Below are 20,715 nucleotides of genomic sequence, written 5' to 3'. Positions count from 1 at the left end.
ATTTCAGGCACACTTACATAATATACTCATAAGTACACCTGGTGCTTAGATGTTACCTTTATCCTTAATCCTTCTACTCAGACGGTTTGAACGTTTGACTTCTGCATAAGACCAGCCTTCACAACATCCTGACATCGTAACGTCCTACACAAACACAGAGACATACACAGAAATTTTGAACCAAACAATTCAAGCTTCTTACATACAGTGTGTGACTGACTGTTTACTCCTAAGCACACATCTGGGTCCATCGACAGTTTCATCACTAAAAGAGAAGAATTTAATTTAATCTTCTTAAACTAACCCCTTTTCTCCCTTAATCTGATCAGATCTGGACACAAGATCACAAAATTAACATAATGGCGGAGCCTAAAATGTGAACATTACAGAATGAGAAAACCAAATATGACAAATACATCTACCCTTAGCAGGTAACATGAAGAGGAAGACAAAGAATGAGATGCAAGAGAGAAGCAGATGAAAACTCTAATCTGGTTTTGGTCTTAGTGAGGGAGCCTGCTGTGACAGCAGAGAGGAAGGAAGAGCAGTGTCTCAGATTAACACAGATTAGCAGAAAGATTAGTCCCATTGTCAACTAGAAATATGGGAATAGAATAGAAAAGAATAGAATAGAATAATCCACTGTTACCGCTGCAACAACAGTATAGGGGGTTGTCAGAGTACAAGAGGAGAACACCACATTAGAGACTTAAATACCACTCAGTCATGCTGAATAAGTCTATAACGTTAAAATAAGTGATGCTGAATAACTCAATGTCCAAATGATATGTATATTATATCAATAAATGTGAAAATAACAAAAACAAGATGAGAGAGAGAGAGAGAGAGATGGGAATATCCATTGCTTCTTGTTAGTATATTGATCTATGTGCTGCTATATGAACAATAAGCAGACATATATCTTGATCCATGCACTAAGTATAGCTCTTTGAAAATGTGTTTTTCTCTTTCAAAACAACAGTTCTATACTATCCTTCCTATACTTTAATGTAATTTCCACGTGACCCCTTTCTTTCCTCTCCGTTATTTACTTTCTCTGTTGTTTTGGATCAGGCCTGCCTTTTCTTTTTCTTACTATTTTTAAAAGTGAGTAGACCAAGTTAGCCAGGTTATGTGCAGGGCTTTGTGTGTGTGTGTGTGTGTGTGTGTGTGTGTGTGTGTGTGTGCCCACACTTTGTGTGTATATGTGTGAGCACGCTTTGTGTGTATATGTGTGAGCACGCTTTGTGTGTATATGTGTGAGCACGCTTTGTGTGTATATGTGTGAGCAGCTTTCTGTATGAAGGGAGCGAAGTGCAACGATTGCTTGGCGGAGGAGAGAAGATGGCGTGATTAGATGAACGAGGAAGGCAATCCACTGCTCACAGAGAAAGATAGAACTCTTCATCTTCCAAGTGTGTGTGTGTCTGTGTGTAACTGTGTGTGTGTGTGTGATGTGAACACCTTATGAAATCCTCACTGTTTACAACGCTGAACACTGATCTAATACTCACACTCACACCAAACTCGCACACGCATGCATGCTCTCACACAAAGTGATCTACTGTTCACTCAAGGTGGAAAGGATTGTCAGAAAGAAATACGCCTCCTCAACATTCTTTATCAGTCGTTTACACACACACACACATACACACACATGTGCATGTGTGCGTGCACGCATAGAACAGCGAAGAATAGACCTGTTAACCTTTTTGAAGCCATCTTGTTTCAAATCTTGTTGTGTGCGTCTCCGTGTGAGATGACTACGTGGCACATGCCCACGTGAACACACACATGCACAAGTCTTTGCTCGCCATGGTACAGTAATTTTTTTAATCAAATTGATGGAGAGAGACAGAGAGACAAAGAGGAAGAAAGACGGAGGCAAAGAGAGGAGAAGTGAAGCCAATTTATGCTTCATGATATGGCTGCGCGGCGCCGCATACACACACACACGCGCATGTACGGACACACACGCACACAAAGGCTGCTAACAGTGGTAACAACGTGTCAAGGCGAGCGCCAGGCAGCTAATTTGAAGTCATTAGATGTCTGCCGTACTGGCAACAATTTGTTACGCTCTCACACGCACAAACGCACACACAAAAACACATCACATACACACACTGAGTTAAGAGCCGTCTGCGGATAGCGAGGAGCCTAAATTGTAAACTAATTTAAACATCACTCAGCGTTAGAGAGGCTGCCTGCAAGACAGGCCCCCGGATAACAAGGCTAGTGTGAGTGTGTGTGTAGGTGTGTGTGTGTGTTGCTAGTCATGTTTGACACACTGAGTCGCCCAACCTTATAGACTTTTGACAACACACACACAGATACACACATATCTCTTTGATTGGTTCTTTTATTCTAAGACTTACGTGTGTGCGTGCACGCTCATTTCCATACTGATATGGCCTTATGCAAACATTTGATATGTCATTAGGAGATGAAAATGAGGTTTCAGACACAGCGTGTGTCTCTTGTTATCCCACAAGGAATCACACATGTGTACTTCACATGTGCACATGTGTGTTAAAGAGTGACGAAATGCATGCAAATAACCACAGCCAGATAGAAGCGTTTTGTGCTGATTCAAACTGGGGGCGACACATAGACAAGTGACCTCACAAATAAACACATCCTCACACACTACATACAATACATGGTGCCAATCTGGAAACTGTGGGAATGTGGAAATATCCAAAGTTATTATTCAGAGGGCGTGAAAGTCCTTACCATCCAATAATATGGATTAGTGAAGAGAAGATCTCATTTTAATAGCTCTCAAAGAGACAACTCCAGTTACATATTAGGCTACATGTCATTGTCAAGTATGTGTGTGTGTCTGTTTGAAGGAGGAACGGAGAGCAGTCAGGTGAGAAGAGGAGGAGAAGAACAGCAAATATTTAAACAGGAACGAATGAGAGAGTGAATTAAAAGAAATAAAGGCCATTCAAAATTAGCCATTTATCTGCCAGTAGAATTAGTCTTTTCATCCTCTTTTTTTCCTGTTCTCTTGCTGTCTCTCTTTCCGTCTCTCTCTCCCTCTCTCTCCGTCTATAATAACTAAATGACTACCGGGCAGTCATACTAGCAGCTCTTATCTAGACTCGTGGACACAAAAGAGAAAGACAGACAGGCGAGCACTTGACTTGACGAAAGAGCATGGAAAGAACAAATGAATGAATCAACGAATGAGAGCCAGAACCTATAACACAGTCTATTTTACCAGAACCAGGGGCCTTGCCATTAGTGCTTTTTTTTACAACCCCCTCCCCTATTCTTTCTTTATTCAAGAAAGAAATTGCTCTTGGGCCACCCCCCCACTTCCCCTCTGCTATTCTCTTGCTTCCCTATCTCCTCTTACTTGCTCTTTCTTTTCTTACAGTCTGTCTCCCTCTCTTTCTTTCTTTCCCCTTTCAATTTTGACACTCAGGATAAGCAGTCTATGTGTCGGCAGTAACGCAGCATGATTGAGCTGTAAAAATTGGGGGATGGTGGGTGCAGGGGGGTTGCCGTCGGTCCATTCATTTAATCGGTCTTTATGGAGATATGGGAGAAGGGGTTTGGGTGGTGGTGATGGGATAACAGGTGAGGAGGGAAATCCTTTCGCTTGATGTTCTGTATACTTCTCTCTGTTTATCTGCATCACCTACTCAGTCATTGGTCCTTCTCTTCCTCATGTCCTCTCTCTTTTTATTCCACTTGTATGGGTTTTTTGGGAATGAGCGTGAGGTTTGAAATACCCCGTGGTGATGCTGAAATCATAATAGAGGTCCAGGTCTTATCACAATCCAATAAACTGTAACATTCCATGCTACCAGATGATGGTAAGTATCCTGAAAAATGTTTCAGCTGTGTATCGAGCAGCTCTCTACTTCTTATTGTTAGGAATTCAGCCCGCATTTAACAGCATAATATGCATTTCAGTTTACAAAGAGAAATATATACTTCGAAGGCATTCAGTTCCAAACAGTATTAGCTCACAACATTAGAAATTATTATGATTGTTATATGTAAAACCTCTGTTTTTGTGACTTGGCGCTTAAAAGAAGATTGACTTACTAAAATTGATCTATTTTTTTCAATTATTTGCTCTAACATTGATCAAAATATTCACTCCCCTTACTTAGTATGTGATGTGAGAAAAGTGGAGGGAGGAGAATGGCAGAGTTAAGGTGTAAAACAACACATACGAGGTTGAACAGAGAGAAGAAAAGGATGGGAAATGGGAGGAACATAGAAAGTAGGGAGGTCACATGCTTTACCTCAGTATAACCTGCATACTCCCAAAGAGCCCTTAACACAATACTATTTGACCTGATGGCTAAATATCCCCCACCTCTTCAACCTCTCTTTTGACCTCCTTTCTCTCTCTCTCTTTCTTTCTTTTTTTCCTCTCTCCCTCCTTTTCTCCCTCTCTCTGACCTGACCTCCCACCCTCTCTCTCCATGGTATCCTTAACCTCTTCATTATCAAGTCAACCTCATCTCTCGACCCCTATCTGCTACCCACGCCCCTCCTCTGTCATCCTCCCAGCCAGAATGAATTTCTTTCTTTCTCTTTGGTTATGTCCTCCTGTGTATGTCTTGATAGATACAATGATCAAGGCTTTTTCAGGCCAAATTCAGCTCTAACTTTTAAAACAGAATGATTGACTGCCCATCAACCACACCACTAATTGAAATACCTCTCTGCACTAACATTGGTACAACGCATACTTAGTGAGGCACCCAATAGGTACAACCCCTCCCCTCTTTTCTCTTTGCTGTTGTTCTCCTGTGTTCTCTCTCTTTTGGACGTGTTATAAATGGTTTCACTTAGAGATTTAGTCAACCAGTCAAGCAGTTAGCCATTCAGACCGCCAGTCAGTCTGTTAGTTAGCCAATCAGTCAGTCAAGTAACTACACAGCCAGTCAATCAGCCAGAAAGGCAGCCAGTAGTCAGCAAATATTGATTAATAGAAGTGTCCTGCTCCTTTTAGCAAATCAAATGTTGAGTCTCAGCAGTCAAGGGGAACCTCTGCGCACACACACACACATGCACACACATATACATGAAGACATTCACATCCTTGACTCTGAAAGTGCAGCTCACTAAATTAACACTGACACACATTATAACACTTCACAGTGAGCTCCGAGAGATGCAGAACAGCACTGTGTGTGTGTTTTTGGTGTGTGTATGTGTAGAGAAAGAGGAATGTAAAAGCCCAGACTGGTGATGATGTCAGTCTACAGCCCTCCTCATTAACTCTGGTGATGTCATCAATCAGCAAAGAGGTTGTTGGACTTGGTAACAGAGAGTGGTAAATCAGGAGGAAGACAACTCACACAAACACAAACACCCCATTTTCTCTTCAGCTGGTAAATCAGTGTGCTCTATTGACGTGATACTTCTGAAACAATATGATTATATTTCCCTCATGTCCTAATTTCCTCCCTCCCTCTATGTACTTCCCCTACTTCATCTTCTCCCTCTCAAAGCTATTACCCCCTGTAATAAAATGCCATGTAAACGCACACACAGAAATACACACACACACACACACACACACACACACACACACACACACACACACACACACACACACACACACACACACACACACACACACACACACACACACACACACACACACAGACGCACAAGTAGATTTGCCCCCATTCTGTCGGCTAAGGCTAGTTCACCTTGACAGTCACAGCATGCTGGGTGCCTTCTTAACACACAAACACACCACACAAAAATACAGTGCATTCACATAGACGTTTACATGATAGTGTCCAAGGAACCACTGAAACACACATATGTAAACTAGAATTGTCATCTTGCATGAATATATATTTCCAGATTAAGGAAGTTTAAGTCATAGTTTTGAGATTTGTCAGAAAAAGATTAAAAGGTTTATTAGTACAAAGATTGGCAAAAAGCTATTTCTAGTGGATTACAGAGAATAGAATGCATTTTGTTTTTATGCCGATAAACTCTGACTTTTCCTTAGTCTAATGAATTTAAACTAAATATGTCTTTATTAGAATGCGATTTAGATATAGAGTCAGAATTTGATTTAGTCCTTCACCTTGGTCTATTTTGTTGCATGTATCTCTCTAATATATATCTTCATGAGTGTATTTGCGGCGTCTTTTGATTTTCCCTGAGCTCTTTGGGCCATTGTTGATTTCCATTTCTGCTCATCCCTGAACTAGATAACACATTTAGAGGCTGAGGTCTTGGTTTCAGGTATATGTGTTTGCTTACACGTGGGTGTGGGTGTGTGTTTGTCTGTTTCATTGTCCACATTCTTGCAAGGGAGATCTTATTTTCTATTGCACCACCACCATGATTTTCTCTTGCAGCTCATCCAAACAAACACATCTCTGTTTGCAGATGAAAACAAATATTGATGAAATCAAATTAGGATGAGAATATTTGATATCTGAGCTTAATGCTTGGATTAAGTTGGGCTTTCTTTATTGGATTTAGTATGTGAGTATTGGACGCATGTCATCAATATGAGAAAACAGAGGAGGGAAAACATTGTTCTTTTTCTGTGCATTGTTTCTTTATTCTTGTATTCACTTTTTGACTGCATCATTCTCTGTTTTAGTTATTGAATAGTGAGATATTTTATCACTCATAAAGAGGACCTTTTTGGATGAAGAAAAATAGAAGAATTTTAGTTCATTTAAGGAGGACCCCCTGTGACAAGAATACATGTTGTTTTTATCATGAGTGAAATTAACAGTCGACACCATGGCTTAGCATTTCCACCTTTAAACTGTAATGTACCGATGACAGATTCAGACTTCCAGGGTTTCCCTGAGTGGAAGTGGGAATTATGTGAATAGAGTCTTTTAAAACCTAGAAATATGTTTGGACAAACAGAGATGAGTTTTTAGGAGTTAAATCAATGACTGAAGAAGTTTAACACAGTAGTAACTATAGTATTGTTAAAGGTAGTGTAACACAGTTGAGAGTGACCCAGTGAACGAGAGCACTGACAAGAATATACTGCATTATATCATATAGTAGACTGATGTAGTCACTACACTATTTGCCTTACAATAAATGAATAGGTAAACATTACATGTAAGCTGTACTACTTCATGTTTGTTTTGTCTTCACCGTGTTGAAAGTGTGATCTTGTTGATGTGCCCACATGTCACTCAAATGTTAAGCACGTATATTCACACAGACACTGATATTACCTGTATCAGGTCACACCTTGGCGATGACACACACCTTATGCCTTCAGAGTACAGCATCCTGACATATCATACACAAACATGCATACACAACTTGTTTCACACATGGTAACAGCTGCCAGTGTGACTGCCTCCCCACGTGTCATACAATATCAGATCTGAATTCGAAATGAAAAATAGGGAAACACAGAGGTTACTTTAAGTGCAGTGACAGTCTATAGCAAGTGATCAAAACATGTTTACATTAAAGAGTAGGTTGATTTGCACAAAACATCTGATAAAAATATTTTTTTATCTGAGCGGCCTCATATTACAGCCTCTCATTAAAAGTAATTTTAACAATTTTGATTGGTGTTTCCACCAAAATTGAGTCATGAATGTTTTTCAGTAGACAGACGTTGTTCAGTTCAAGTAAAAGTGGCAAAATAAACACAAATATTAAAGTCGTCAGATTTGCGCTCAGCAGCCCATTGCTGTTTTTCTTATTAGTCTGATTACATTTGCAAATCAAATTCATTTGTCTATCTGCCTTTGAGACACAGCCTGCAATCTGAGTACACTGACTAATCTGCATCAAATAATATCTGTCACACACACACAGCAGACACACGAGAATGAAGCTGCATACGTAGGCATGCACACTGGCCTGCATGCACAAGCGCTTACATCATACACACATGCATGGACACACAAACGTACACACTTGTAAAGAAGCTCCAGCACTCAGCGAATGCACACAAATGCGCACATACGCAGACGTGCACAGCTTTATAATATGTGAAATCAGACGAGCAGTAACAAATAAATCAGCACACCATCTGAGCCCATCATCATCTAAGTCATTACTAGCAAACAGTCAGCTTTTACTACTTTCAATTTGCTTTTGTGTGTGTGTGTGTGGTTGTCTAAGAAAGAGAGAGAGAGGGAGATGATATGATGTGATATGATATGCTGGCGGGGCATAAAGATAGATGATCATAATTACGCACAGGCCAAACTCCATTTCAAATCATCATCATCCTATTCTATCTGTTGGAGCGCACATGTACACGCACATACGCACACACACATATGCACACCAAAAGCAATATAAAGAGTTCACACATAGAGGGATTCACAGACGTCCACACGCACACACATACACACATATCACACACACCTATGCATGCCGCAAATCTAGTGGAAGGAGGGACAGACTTGTCATGGCATCACATTATTTCTGTCGGTTCATGCAAAGTTCACAGACAGGCATGAAATAGTTATCCTCTCCCTGTCTACTTCCTCTCTGTCTTTCTGTTTATCTATCTACCTGTCCTCATCATTCCTGTCTGCATCTTCGCTCTTTTGTAATTTATTTGTTCCCCTTAGTGTCTCTGTTTTCTTCTCCTTTGCCCCACTGCCACTTCTGTCTTCTCCCACTCACCTTATCACCATTCCTCACCTTCCTTCACTCCCTTTCCTACTTCCATATGTGTATTTTTTTTTATAAATTCCTTACCCGTTTGTTTTACTCTCCTTTTCTTGCATATCCTTTCCGCCATCCTGTTTTTTCTTTCACTTTCCCTTTATGCGACCTCTCCCTCTCTATCCCATCTCTTTCTCTCTCCCTTTCTCTCCCTCTCTTTCAACCTCCATCCATCGTTCTTAAATAACAGACTGGAGGATTCATCCTTTCCATCACGAAATAAGCAGGTGGGAAAATAGGATCGGAGCGTGCCTGTCACCATCTGGGGACGACTTATGGCCTGTGCACATAACACAACGCACGCACACACACAGAAAAGAAAACACCTGCAAACAGACAACAATTTGGGACTGCCCCTTCACCAATGTGTGGCTAAACAGTTTTGAAAAATATGTTTATATTTAATGAATTTTTAATTGTAATTATCAATTATCTTTTTTGTCTAACATCTATAAAATCTGTACACCAGGTGTATGCAGTGAGGAAACAGACTGTAATGCTCTATTGGCCTAATTTGCAGGTATAGGACATTGCATACATTTGCTTTATGTTCAGTCTAAAACACTTTCAGGGAGGCATTTCTTCCAACAGAACTCTGTGATCAAAACCGTAACAATCACTCCTCAAGACAATCAGTTTTTGTTGCAACAGGCATTTTTACATACTGTGTTACCACTATGTTATTCCTTCTGGCATGTCACACTCTTCATATTTGTCTTTACAATTTCCCTTTTTTCAGTCAAATGCATTTCTTTCCGTGTGAAACTGCGTGAGCACTTTTTCAGTAATGCACATTGTGCATGTGTTTGTACACAGCACTTCATCCTCATGCCAGTGTGTCACTTCCCACCTGCTATGTGGCGAAGTACTACGGCCTGTGGTCTCAGTGCTTCACTGTGCATTCAAATGTACACACAAAACACACACACACACACACACACAGCAGTAATAATATGTGGATTTTTGTGTCTATTTAATCTTGATGGGATGTTTCATCTGCAGGCTGCTATCACAGCTGGCTGCCTTATTGTCTGGGTGAGACTGATGGGCTTGTGTGTGAGTGTGTAAGGGTGTGTGCTTGCGTGTTTGCATTTTCTTCCGTTTGTCTTCCCAAAGTACTCTGCATGCACATTCATACAACTGTTTGTTTGCTTGTACAACAGGAGACACATTTCTCTCTTGTAAATCTAACCACAATATGCCCGCAATGCAATATGTACGTATGTGTGTACGTATTGTGAGTGTGTGCTGTCCATCAAGCCACACACATAGCCGTACCAAACCATTGGCTTGGTTGCTGATGATGACATATGAGTTCCTGGCCTCGGTAATGGCTGTTAAATCTCATAATTACACGCTTCTTTATTGCAATGCATAATGACCCCACAGCACTATTGGACAATTAATTAAGATTTTCAGCCCAGGCTTTTTCAGGCCCAGATGAGGAGGTGGAATGAGGTCTAATGTTCTTGTCTCCGAGCTACGACATTAAAGCATGGTGCTGTAGGAAAGAAGGTTGTCTCTCTGTGTGCATTCATTTTCATCTTTGTCTTTCTTTCTGTCTGTTTATGTCTCTCTCTCTCTTTGTTCTCTCTCTTCTTTTTGCTCCAATTGTTGAGCCCTTCCTCTCGATGCTTGTCCTCGATGATGATATTGGAGACCATATCTCTAATCTGTGAATGGTAAATTAATCCCTGTGGAGTTTCTGTGGTCCTCTCTCTATGGAAGGCTACGGGGGATTAGGAAGATAGAATCAACACAGCCTCATAATCTCATACACAGACACCAGGTCTGGACAGGGACTATTGGGTTTTGTTTCAAAGCCATAATCAGCAAATTTTTACTTCATACATCAACAGTGCTTGACAGAAGAAAAAAAAGAAGTTTGTCTCTTGCCCGTTCTGAAATGTACTGCTTGTCATGTTGTAGGTTTTGTACTCTCTTTTAATACAAGTGTTGTTTGTGACAGTCTTAAATAAATATGACAAGAAAGACAATTTTATGCAATCATCACTGGAAACGACAAACGATCTCCTGCCCCATAGTCCACAGAGGCAACAACCCATTTGATGTTGCTTGGACTATGGATTTTGTCTTTCCAGGAGAATACAGGATATTGTTTTGAAATCGTAATCCAGCAAGAGATCAATAGACTGTCACAACCCAGGTAATTGAACAAGCTGACAAAGTGGATTCATCATAGACTGGATGGCTAGATAGATAGATAGAGCCTAGATTATGCTATTGATGGCTGGAGAGGGTCTCACTTTCCAGTTGAAAACTGTAGGCATAGAAATATTTTCATTATTTTCTCTTTTTTTAAACTTTCATTGCAATTTTAAACACTTAATTCTTTTTATCCCCATATGCGTTGGTTAGCATTGCTATGCATTTGTTGCAAGTGTGTGTCGACGAGAAACAGACAGAGTTGGTGTGTAAGCTGCTCAGCTGTGTGTACACATGGTTAATTCCCCCGACAGATTTGTGCACACTTACACGTGCTCTCTCTCTCTCTCTCTCTCTCTCTCTCTCACTCTCACACACACACACACACACACACACAGTGGTCATTCCTGCCTGCATCAGCGTTATATTGATGGAGCGAAGGACAGGATGCAAAGGTAGAGGCTGAGAGGAAGATGGATGGACTAAGTGAAAGAAAAAGTGAAAAAAGGAACATGAGACCCATTGTGTTGAAAATACTGTGTGGAGTTCTACACAATGTTTATTTCACCAAGAAATCCTCAAGCTGAGCTGACCGTTGTCTCTTGAGTCGTCCTCTATATGGACTCTGTATGGAATCAAGAAGACCTGGCCTCAGTGGAACTTGGAGTGCTCATACACACACACACACACACACACACACACACACACACACACACACACACACACACACACGCACACACACACACACACACACACACACACACACACAGTCCTTCACACAGCCCTGGTGGAGCTAGAAGTGGGTAATTAAAATGTAAATATTGATATTTATTATTTGAAATGGCTCCACTGCGATGCTCGTAATGTCACTCCATCTGTCGTCTCCACGGAGACTTGGGGTTGCCCTCGACGACCAGCTGCCCCCACTCAAGCAACCCCACCACGGCGACAGCTATAACGCTCGACAACCATCTCTGTGTTGCCACGTTTCCATTTTGGGTCTAATTAAGTGTTAAATATTAGCACCCGAAACCACAGAGGCAGCGCACACCACACTCCTACACACAGAGGATACCACACACAATCCACCTCTCCTCCTCCGTCTCTCTGTCTTACACGCACACATACACACAAACACACACTCACGGACCACTCGTCTCCACTACAGCAATGAGAAGATTTTAAGTGTTAATCTTGCAGTGCTGCTGATGGTGTCTAATGTATGCAATTAACAGTCAGCCAGGGCTGAGGGTTTGGTAATTAGCTGGCTGTTCACACTGATTAGAGGCTACCGCAACCCTATGACTGCTCTACTCTCCCCGAGGCCGCACAGAGAAAAGGGGGGTGTGGTGGAAAGAGAGAGGGGAAGGGGGGAAGGGGAAATAAATAGAAAAAAGAATTTTTTTGCTAACAATATGAGGGGGGATGAAGGTGAAGGTGAAGGCATGTGCTTGTGTACTCTGTACACCGTGACAATTGTATGATGTAATTGTTTAAAAATACATGAATATCATTGCCCAGTATTCATTTGGAGTAGGCTGCATGCAGCTCAAATTCAGATGGACATAAGTTTACATGTAGAAAAAATGGATTTACTTTAATCAGGAGATTAAAGGGAGGATAAAAATTGACAATAATTCACTCATTTTATTGTGTTCATCAGTCCACACACATGCAATACAGTTTTTGATGGACTGAAATGGTTTTTGATGGAGCAACTTCTTTTTTCTGTCAGTGAGAGATATAATTTATTTTGTCTCAGCAGTTTCATATAATATCAACTTTGTACATGATGCTTTTTATAGTCTGAGTGTCTTCACACATATATGCATGTGTGTGTGTGTAAGTGGCTGTGTGCCCTGTGTGTGAGTGTGTCTTTAAGCCTTTCTAAATTAGCTGGTTCTCTGGGTAGATTTGTTTCCATCTCGTTGCGCATCTCTGTGTAATTGGGTCAGCTGGTGGATGTGTGTGTGTGTGTCTGTGTGTGTGTGAGGCAGCATTTGCCAGTGTCGTGTGCGCATATCTTGTGTGTGTTGTTTCAGCTTGGCCAAAGCCATTACAGGGGGTCCGTGTTCATTTTGGCCAGCGTCTGGCCGTATGGTACAGAACAGTTTGAGATGTGCACACACACATACACAAGCACACACTCACAAAGCACCACAAGGGAGCACTTGCATTGCACAGCATGCAACAATGTGCACACATTTAAACACAAACACATACAGAAAGTGGAATGAGAGAGCAGTGGAGCTGCGTACCACAGTGTGCATACAGAACAATCACACACACACATGCAGGGCAGCGATGCGCTGGTAGCTGTTGGAAACTTCACGTGTCCTCATGCAATCTCTATCTCAGTGGGCCAGTAGACTTAAATCTGTCCCCTGCAGAACACAATACGTGCACATGCTGAACATAGACAATCCGCCATGCTCCTCTCACCAACAATGCACAACGAGACAGTAAAAAAACAGCTCATACCACAGTTCACATTATCTCATCTAAAAGATTTGCAACACTGTCAGAATTGTGGCAGGTGAATCCTGATGAATTTAGCAGAACTATAGATAAGTCATAGCAGTTCTTTCATTTATCATCACTTACCAAATTCACATCTGCTGCTTATGTGGGTTTCTCTTATTTCTCAAAGGAATTGAACAAATATTACCATTTTCATTTACAAATTGTGTTGCACAAGTTTATCACACCATTGTGTCATTAAGATAACACACTGTGTGTAATAGTATTTCATTTCATGTTTTAAACGCAGTTGTTGCTGTAGGACATGATAACCCTCTTATAATGCAGATCTCCCTGAATGTACTTAGTGTGATTTTGGCTTTGCTTTATTGTGTAACATTTCCGTGACAATGTGTGAAGTGTGTTCTTACAACTCCAAGGAAGACAACTCTTGGTGAGCGCGAGAATCGCTGCTGTTACATTGTTGAGACAGACTGAGAAGTTTCCTGTTAAATGTGTCCTGAGGTCATGATCAAACAGGAAAGAGCACAGTGTCACAAGGCCCGTTAAAGTCTGCAGAGGGGTGCTATAAGTATTTTAATCACATCAAATGCTTTAATGAGCATTCTGATACAGTCCCCGCCATTTCATGACCAATAAAAACAGCTTAATCTTTATTTTTTCTGACAACCTTTTGGAAGCTGTCAAAGGAAAGTTAGTGCATTTTGTTTAAAACTGTTAAAATTTCCTTTCGGATGATTCATTCACCTCATTTTTTGAGGTTGTTACAGTGAGTGGTGGCCAAAAGGAACAAGTGCTAGTAACTTTCAAAAGAAATAAAAATCCCAACCAACTAACCATTCACCTTAACAAGACTGAAGAAACAAGTGAAATTTTTTTGGAAAATGTGTCTGGTGACGTGGTGTTTTGGAGTTCATAATTCAGTGATGTACGTGACACAAAGACTTCCCCTGTGATGCCGGTCTATTCTCTCCAAACGACTGTCTCACACTGGGGTTTCATTGGTAGTTGGCTCATTCAAATCAGATGTAGTCCAGTAACACTGAGTTGACCTGCTTCTCTGCTGGCAGCACTGTAGCCATGTACACACACATTCCCACACTGTCCTTGGGTTTTTCACTTACCTGCCCAATTTATCAAACAGAATTAAGTCAATGAAACGGTAAAATTGTGTGTGGTGTGATTGCTTGTATCACGCATAGTGGAGCCCCTACATTATGAAGGGCTAAAAACATTGTGAAAATAAAACCGGAGAATTAACCAAAATGTTGAAAAGAAATTGATTCAGTGTACATCTTAATATGTCTGCTGCATCCTTCTCAATTTTACTTGTTCTCCTTCGGAAAAAAAAAAAAACAAGTTTCAAAGAGACTGTAGAATATCACTCAAATATATGGCAAAAGTCCTGTATTTAACCCAAGTTACAGAATGGGAAGACCAGTCATGTGTTAATAACTGGGACCAGATCACCATCGCAACCACTTTTAACACCTGTCACAGTAACACACAGACACAGACACACACACGCACACACAGAGAGAGAGAGAATAACCTTCTTTAATGCATCAGTTATTGCAGATGTACATAGCCACAATCACACAAACACACACAGACTCACATGTACCTACAAATAGATTCATGAATGCACACAAGCGCTGCACATACACAGATACTCGTAAGCATCACAATCGCTTCTCACTGGTTCCCATTTGCCCTGTAACCACACGAAAACAAATATAGGCCTCCTGGATATGTGTGTTTGTGTGCATCTGTGGAGCAACTGGGGCGTGAGAGAGGGCTATCCTGTGTGTGTGTATGTGTGTGTGTGCCAGACTGTTGTGCGGTCTCGGGTGTAAACGTGCAGTCAGGACTCATTTGGCAGACAAACAGGCCGCAGGGTGGCTGGGGAATCGACGTGTGTTTGTGTGTGTGTGTGTTTGTTTTTATGTGTGTACCTGATAGAGAAAAGGGAAAAGAAAAAAGGAAGAGAGCGCGAGAGCATGCAGTAGAGGTTAAGTTTGCATGACTGCACTGTAGCCTCTTTCTGTCAGACAATGTATGGCACATGCACACACGCATACCTGCACGCACGTCTTCTCTCTGTCTGTACCCGCACAGATACATTCTGCTGTTTTAGCTGACACACCCACAGAACAGACATAGATACAGTGTGTAACCAAATAGTGTCAATAACTTGACTTCACGCACCCAATTCAACCAAAACAGTATCTACACACTTGTGTTTGCTAAAAACAAGCTAATATCCAACCCAAAAAACTTCTTTACCAAAGGTGTGAGCTTGCATCAAGATATATAGTCTAGGGAACACATGGCTTTTCCTCCAAGTTGTGCCCTGTAGCATTTTTTTCAGCTTTTAAGTTAATATTTCCTCGCAAATGTTTCAACTTTATTTTAATTTACATTACTGCACGTACAGCTCAGTCCACACACACACACACACACACACACACACACACACATGCCAGGCAGAACGGCATCCACACAAACACACTCGTACTTCCTCACACACTACGAGATGCCTTATCAACAATGGGCAGAAAGGAAATGTAATTAGAGCCAAATAAGGAACCTTCTTTTGTCAAGTGAAATCACAGGTATGAAAGAAAGGTCTCCACCCCTCCCACCACCACCACCACCAACATCTCTTCTTCTAACACCCCCCCCTTTTACTTTCTTCTCTCCTCCGTCTCACTCACTCTCATGCTCTCTCTCTCCATCAATACCTCGCTCTCTCCATCATCAGCACTAAATTCCCATTGATGTTTCTTTTCTTCTGCTGTATCGATCGCTTCATGAGAGGAGGGGAGGGAGGGAGGAAGGGAAGAAGGGAGAGATGGCGTTATCTGTTAATTAATTTGTCCTGAAGCCGGCCGCCTATTAATCAGACAGATAAGAGGCATTGGATGGCTGAACGGCGCAGACAGGCTGGTGGGGAGGGGATAGGGAGAGGTACACGTACACACACAAACACACAGATAGAGACGCACATGCAGAGGCGTGTGGAAGCATGTATGGGAATGTATGCGTACACACAGGAAACAAACACACTGACGACACAACAAGCAGGTACTCTCACAGTGCAAATTTGTATGTTGTGTTGAAATGCACAGTATAACCATACACATATTCCCAACATGATTTCACACACACTTATATATACACACACACACAAGCGCACACACACACACATGGACCTCATCCTGATAAAAATCATTGATGTGCCTCAATAAGAAAAGCTGCACTTTCAGCTCAATAAATTAATCACGGGGGTTTTAATTATTGGTGTTTCCTGTGTGTGTATGTGTGTGTGCGTATGTATGCGTGCACTTTATGTGTAATTAAAAGGGAGGTATTTGTTGATAGGGATATGTGAAAACCCTAATAATAATATACAGAAAGGAGTGCAAGACACTTTGTAGATGTCATTTGCAATTATCCTATCTATTTAAGTGCATTTGTAGTTCTCTGGTTGTGTCTGAATCCGCGTGTGTGTGTGTGTGTGTGTGTGTGTGTGTGTGTGTGTGTGTGTGTGTGTGTGTGTGTGTGTGTGTGTGTGTGTGTGTGTGTGTGTGTGTGTGCGCCCACTTCTTGAGCCATGTGTGCTCCCGTTGGCCCTGGATCAAATTCCACCAGAGGGATGTGAGTGAATTGATTGAACCCTTAGTTCTGCTCCCAATGCCTGAGCGCCGAAAACACACACACACACACACACACACACACAGACAATTTAAAACACACCACCAGTGACACCATTAAATGATATTAACCCCTCACTCATGTCGTCTTCTCTTCACTTGACCCCAGGGTTGAGCAGATTCAATAAGTGCATGTGTGTTAATTTTAGCAATGCCAGCGCATATTTCCCCTGCCCACAATGAGTGGTGAAGTCCTAGGGACCCCCTAAAGACATCTGTCTCTGTGAATGAGATGTGTGTGTACGTGTGCGTGTTTGTGTGTGCGCGTGTGTGCAAAGACCCCCTTAAGAAATTCACCTCTAATCCCTTCTGATGATTTCATTAAGTAGAAGAAGACACTGCCAGTTGGCAACGATACTGCTCCCTTCACTGTGCCGTGTGTGTGTGTGTATCAATCATACACATTTGGATTCATTCCAGTGTGTTCCTATGCATTTATGTCTATGCATATGTAATTTTGCATCTGTGCGTGCGCGCAGCAGCGGCTATCTTTGTGTTGGAGATGTTGTAGATAGAATGAATTAGAGCACATTACAAACAACAATAGCCCGCAACCTGGACATAATGAGACGCCTGCCATTACCCATCAACACACTGTGAGATAAGAACCCCAAACGCACATGCATGCACACAAACACCACGCCAACACACACTCAATCTTGCACAGCGCATCTCGAGAGGAGGCACATCGCAGCAGATGTTGTTGAGGAAATATCTTCCTTCTCATCTGCCTGCTTCTCCTGGCAGGATGCTCCTCTCCTCTGCGGCACACACACAAACACACACTGGAGGGCTGCAGCGAGGTCTGACAGGTGTGCGCTCGCATGGCCCACTGTCTTCGCCTTCCCTATGAAGGCTTGCACTCGCAAAAACACACGCACACACATAGGCAGACAGGCAGGTGTGAATGGACAGGTGTGTGAGGAGAGGACAGCTGTGAGGAAAGGTGTGAGTGGGCAGGTGTTCCATTAAAGAGACAGAAAGAGTAAGACGGGGAGAGACAGACAGCAAGTGAGGGACTAATGCACTTAAGTTTAACAAAACCAAGAGATATGAAATTAAAACAATGCAAAATGCAGTAGGCGAAAATGTGTAGCTGGTACATCAGGTCAGACAGGACACACAGGCAGAGATCTATCAAGATGGATGGAAAAAAAGGTGAGACAAGAAGTAGACACATGGATGGTCAGTCATAGGCGAACACGGACAGATAAAAAGCATAGATTGTGATTGGAGAGACCGATATAGATGTAGGCAAATAGAAAGACATGGATTGACACGGGAGAAAGCAGGAGTTTTGAGGCCATAGCAGCAATTAGTGTGTGTATTTGAGCGGCGCAGCAGCGATGGCCAGCATTGATCCATGGAGGCTGTGTCAGGGGGAGATAAGGCCTGCCTTTCCCCAGAGTGTAGCCCTGGGCACCGGGGAGTGAGGTAGAGGAGGAGGGTGAGGAGGATTGTGGTGAAGCAGATGGATGAAGAGTAGCCACGTTTGGGATGGAGGGTAGTCGATCTTGACCCTCTCACTACCTTCAGAACCAGCTTTATTGTCTTCTTTTTCATTCGTTTTTTCCTTGTTACTTTTAGAAATGGTCATCTGTTTACTTTACAAGCACGGCTGTGTATTAGAAACAGTATCACTAAAAATAAGCCCAAAAATACAAACACAACCAGTATGAATTGTTCTCTTTACAAACTTTTTTTTCTTGAGAGTAAAAAAATTTTAAAAGACAGACTACTGAAGATAAATCATTTGTATTAACAATGCTTCTCTTGCTTTTCTTTTCTGTCTTCTCTGTTCTCCAGGTTTCTCCACGCTGTCTTTGGCAGACCAGATGAGTCTACTGCAGAGTGCATGGATGGAGATCTTGATTCTGCGTGTTGTGTATCGTTCACTGTCTTTTGAAGACAAGGTAAGTGTTGTTTCTGTTTTTGTTTCTTGCTTTTAGGAAATACATAAATACACATTTTATTTGCAATGTCACCATTCTGTGTTTTGTTTTGTTTTTTGTTAGTTGGTGTATGCTGAGGACTACATAATGGACGAGGACCAGTCGAAGCTCGCTGGACTTCTGGACCTGAACAATGCCATCCTTCAGCTGGTCAAGAAATACAAAGCTATGAAACTAGAGAAGGAGGAATTTGTCACTCTCAAAGCCATTGCTTTGGCTAACTCAGGTTTGAAATTCTTCACTCTCAGCTGATATTTTTGTGGGTCTGCACATTTTTGTTTGACTGGTGGAAGAGAGTTAATCCTAGGAATCTCCAGTCCCTCAGGGCTCATTTAAGCTGAACCATCAGAGGACTGATTTCAGTACTCTGCATCCAAACACACACAACTGCAACACATGACTCATACTTACATGCAGGAAGACGCTTTTTGTTTCTTTTCTAACACATGCAGTCGTCAATCCTCCGACTTTCACAGTTAAAGCTACACAGACTTGTCTTGTCATACTCTAGCTGGCACAACATGCTGATAAATATTTTACGTATGCATACTCAACCAGGCGTACAGCACAAACACACATGTGCAACCTGAATCCCACCCCCAAACAAAGTGGCGATCTCTTTTACAATTAGCATAGTTGTCTCTTCAGATGCCTGTTAAATAAGGTGAAATCATTAGAACCCAAAATCTGTCGATAAAGCCCCCTCTCTGATGTGTCCAGCTGCATCGACAGCTGACTGACACACGCGCGCACACACACGCACTCTCTCACACACACACGCCTTCTTCCTCCCATGACCCATCTTTTGAACTTTGTCTTGGAAGCCGGCCAGCTCTTCAGTACTCTTTAATTACAAGGGGGGAGCTGTCAATACAATGTGTTTAAATGGGAGAATGCAATGGGAGAGCTTTGAATAGGGAGGGAGGGGCCTTTTGTTCCGGTTCTGCCACCATCAACACACAAACACACACATTTATCCAACACATTCACACAGATCTACACTGTCATGTGCACCGTTTCTCTCAAATATGCCATTTCATCTCTCCCACATATACATAAATACCCTGTCAAGTAGAACTATCTAAACGGGAACCATGGAAAAATGTTTCTCCGCACACATAGAGTACATACTGCTATGCACATGCAGAATGCAGAAAATATTGACGTATTGTTTTCCTGTGGGCTTTGTGTGACAATCAATCTCTTGCTTCTGCCTATGTTTGTGCATGTGTGTGTCCGTGTTTGTAAATGTGTCTGTTGGTCTATGAATGCTGCTTACTTAAAGTTGAGAAAACGCACTGGTTCCAGACAAAAGTGTTGATGATTATTGTGATGAAATATTTGGTAAACCGCCTTTGCATGGAAAATAGAATAATAGCAATAAGCTGTGATCTTTTAAGGGATAAAAGCAGCCAATAATACTTGCAGAGAAGTGAATTCTCAATGTTCATTGAATTGGAACTTTCTTAAAATCACCGACAAAGACTATAAAATTATAAGGTAACCTCTACAGATTTGATCTGAACTATCGTGCAGCAAATGTCAACATTATATAGCTTGTATTAAAATTTTTCATTGTCACCCAGTTAGAGATATATCCTTCTGATTACTTTATTGTTGACAGACCTGTAAATTATTTGACAAATTTATTTATTAATCATTGAGTTAATAACATGTAATAAAAGAGTGTGATTTTTTTAAATTCAAGGCAGTAAAAAAAATATTTATTT

The 20,715-nt window shown here is 41.6% G+C and overlaps 1 protein-coding gene and 1 long non-coding RNA gene across 8 annotated transcripts in view; one reads left to right on the top strand and one right to left on the bottom strand.

Annotated features, from left to right (window-relative positions):
* Positions 1–20,715, bottom strand: part of LOC127531177 (uncharacterized) — a 387,768-nt gene that overhangs the window by 350,075 nt on the left and 16,978 nt on the right. The window lies entirely within an intron of this gene.
* The window catches only part of esrrga (estrogen-related receptor gamma a), a 155,234-nt gene that overhangs the window by 125,203 nt on the left and 9,316 nt on the right, over positions 1–20,715 (top strand). For all 7 annotated transcript variants that reach the window (XM_051939893.1, XM_051939886.1, XM_051939877.1 and 4 more), the window contains 2 exons: positions 18,840–18,946; positions 19,049–19,211. In XM_051939893.1, coding sequence (XP_051795853.1) covers positions 18,840–18,946; positions 19,049–19,211 — 270 coding nt within the window. The remainder of the gene's footprint in view (positions 1–18,839; positions 18,947–19,048; positions 19,212–20,715) is intronic.

The sequence above is a fragment of the Acanthochromis polyacanthus genome, chromosome 2 (assembly GCF_021347895.1).
Source record: "Acanthochromis polyacanthus isolate Apoly-LR-REF ecotype Palm Island chromosome 2, KAUST_Apoly_ChrSc, whole genome shotgun sequence".
NCBI lineage: Eukaryota > Metazoa > Chordata > Actinopteri > Pomacentridae > Acanthochromis > Acanthochromis polyacanthus.
The sequence above is the reverse complement of the archived record's forward strand: the minus strand, read 5'-3'. Positions and strand labels throughout refer to the sequence as shown.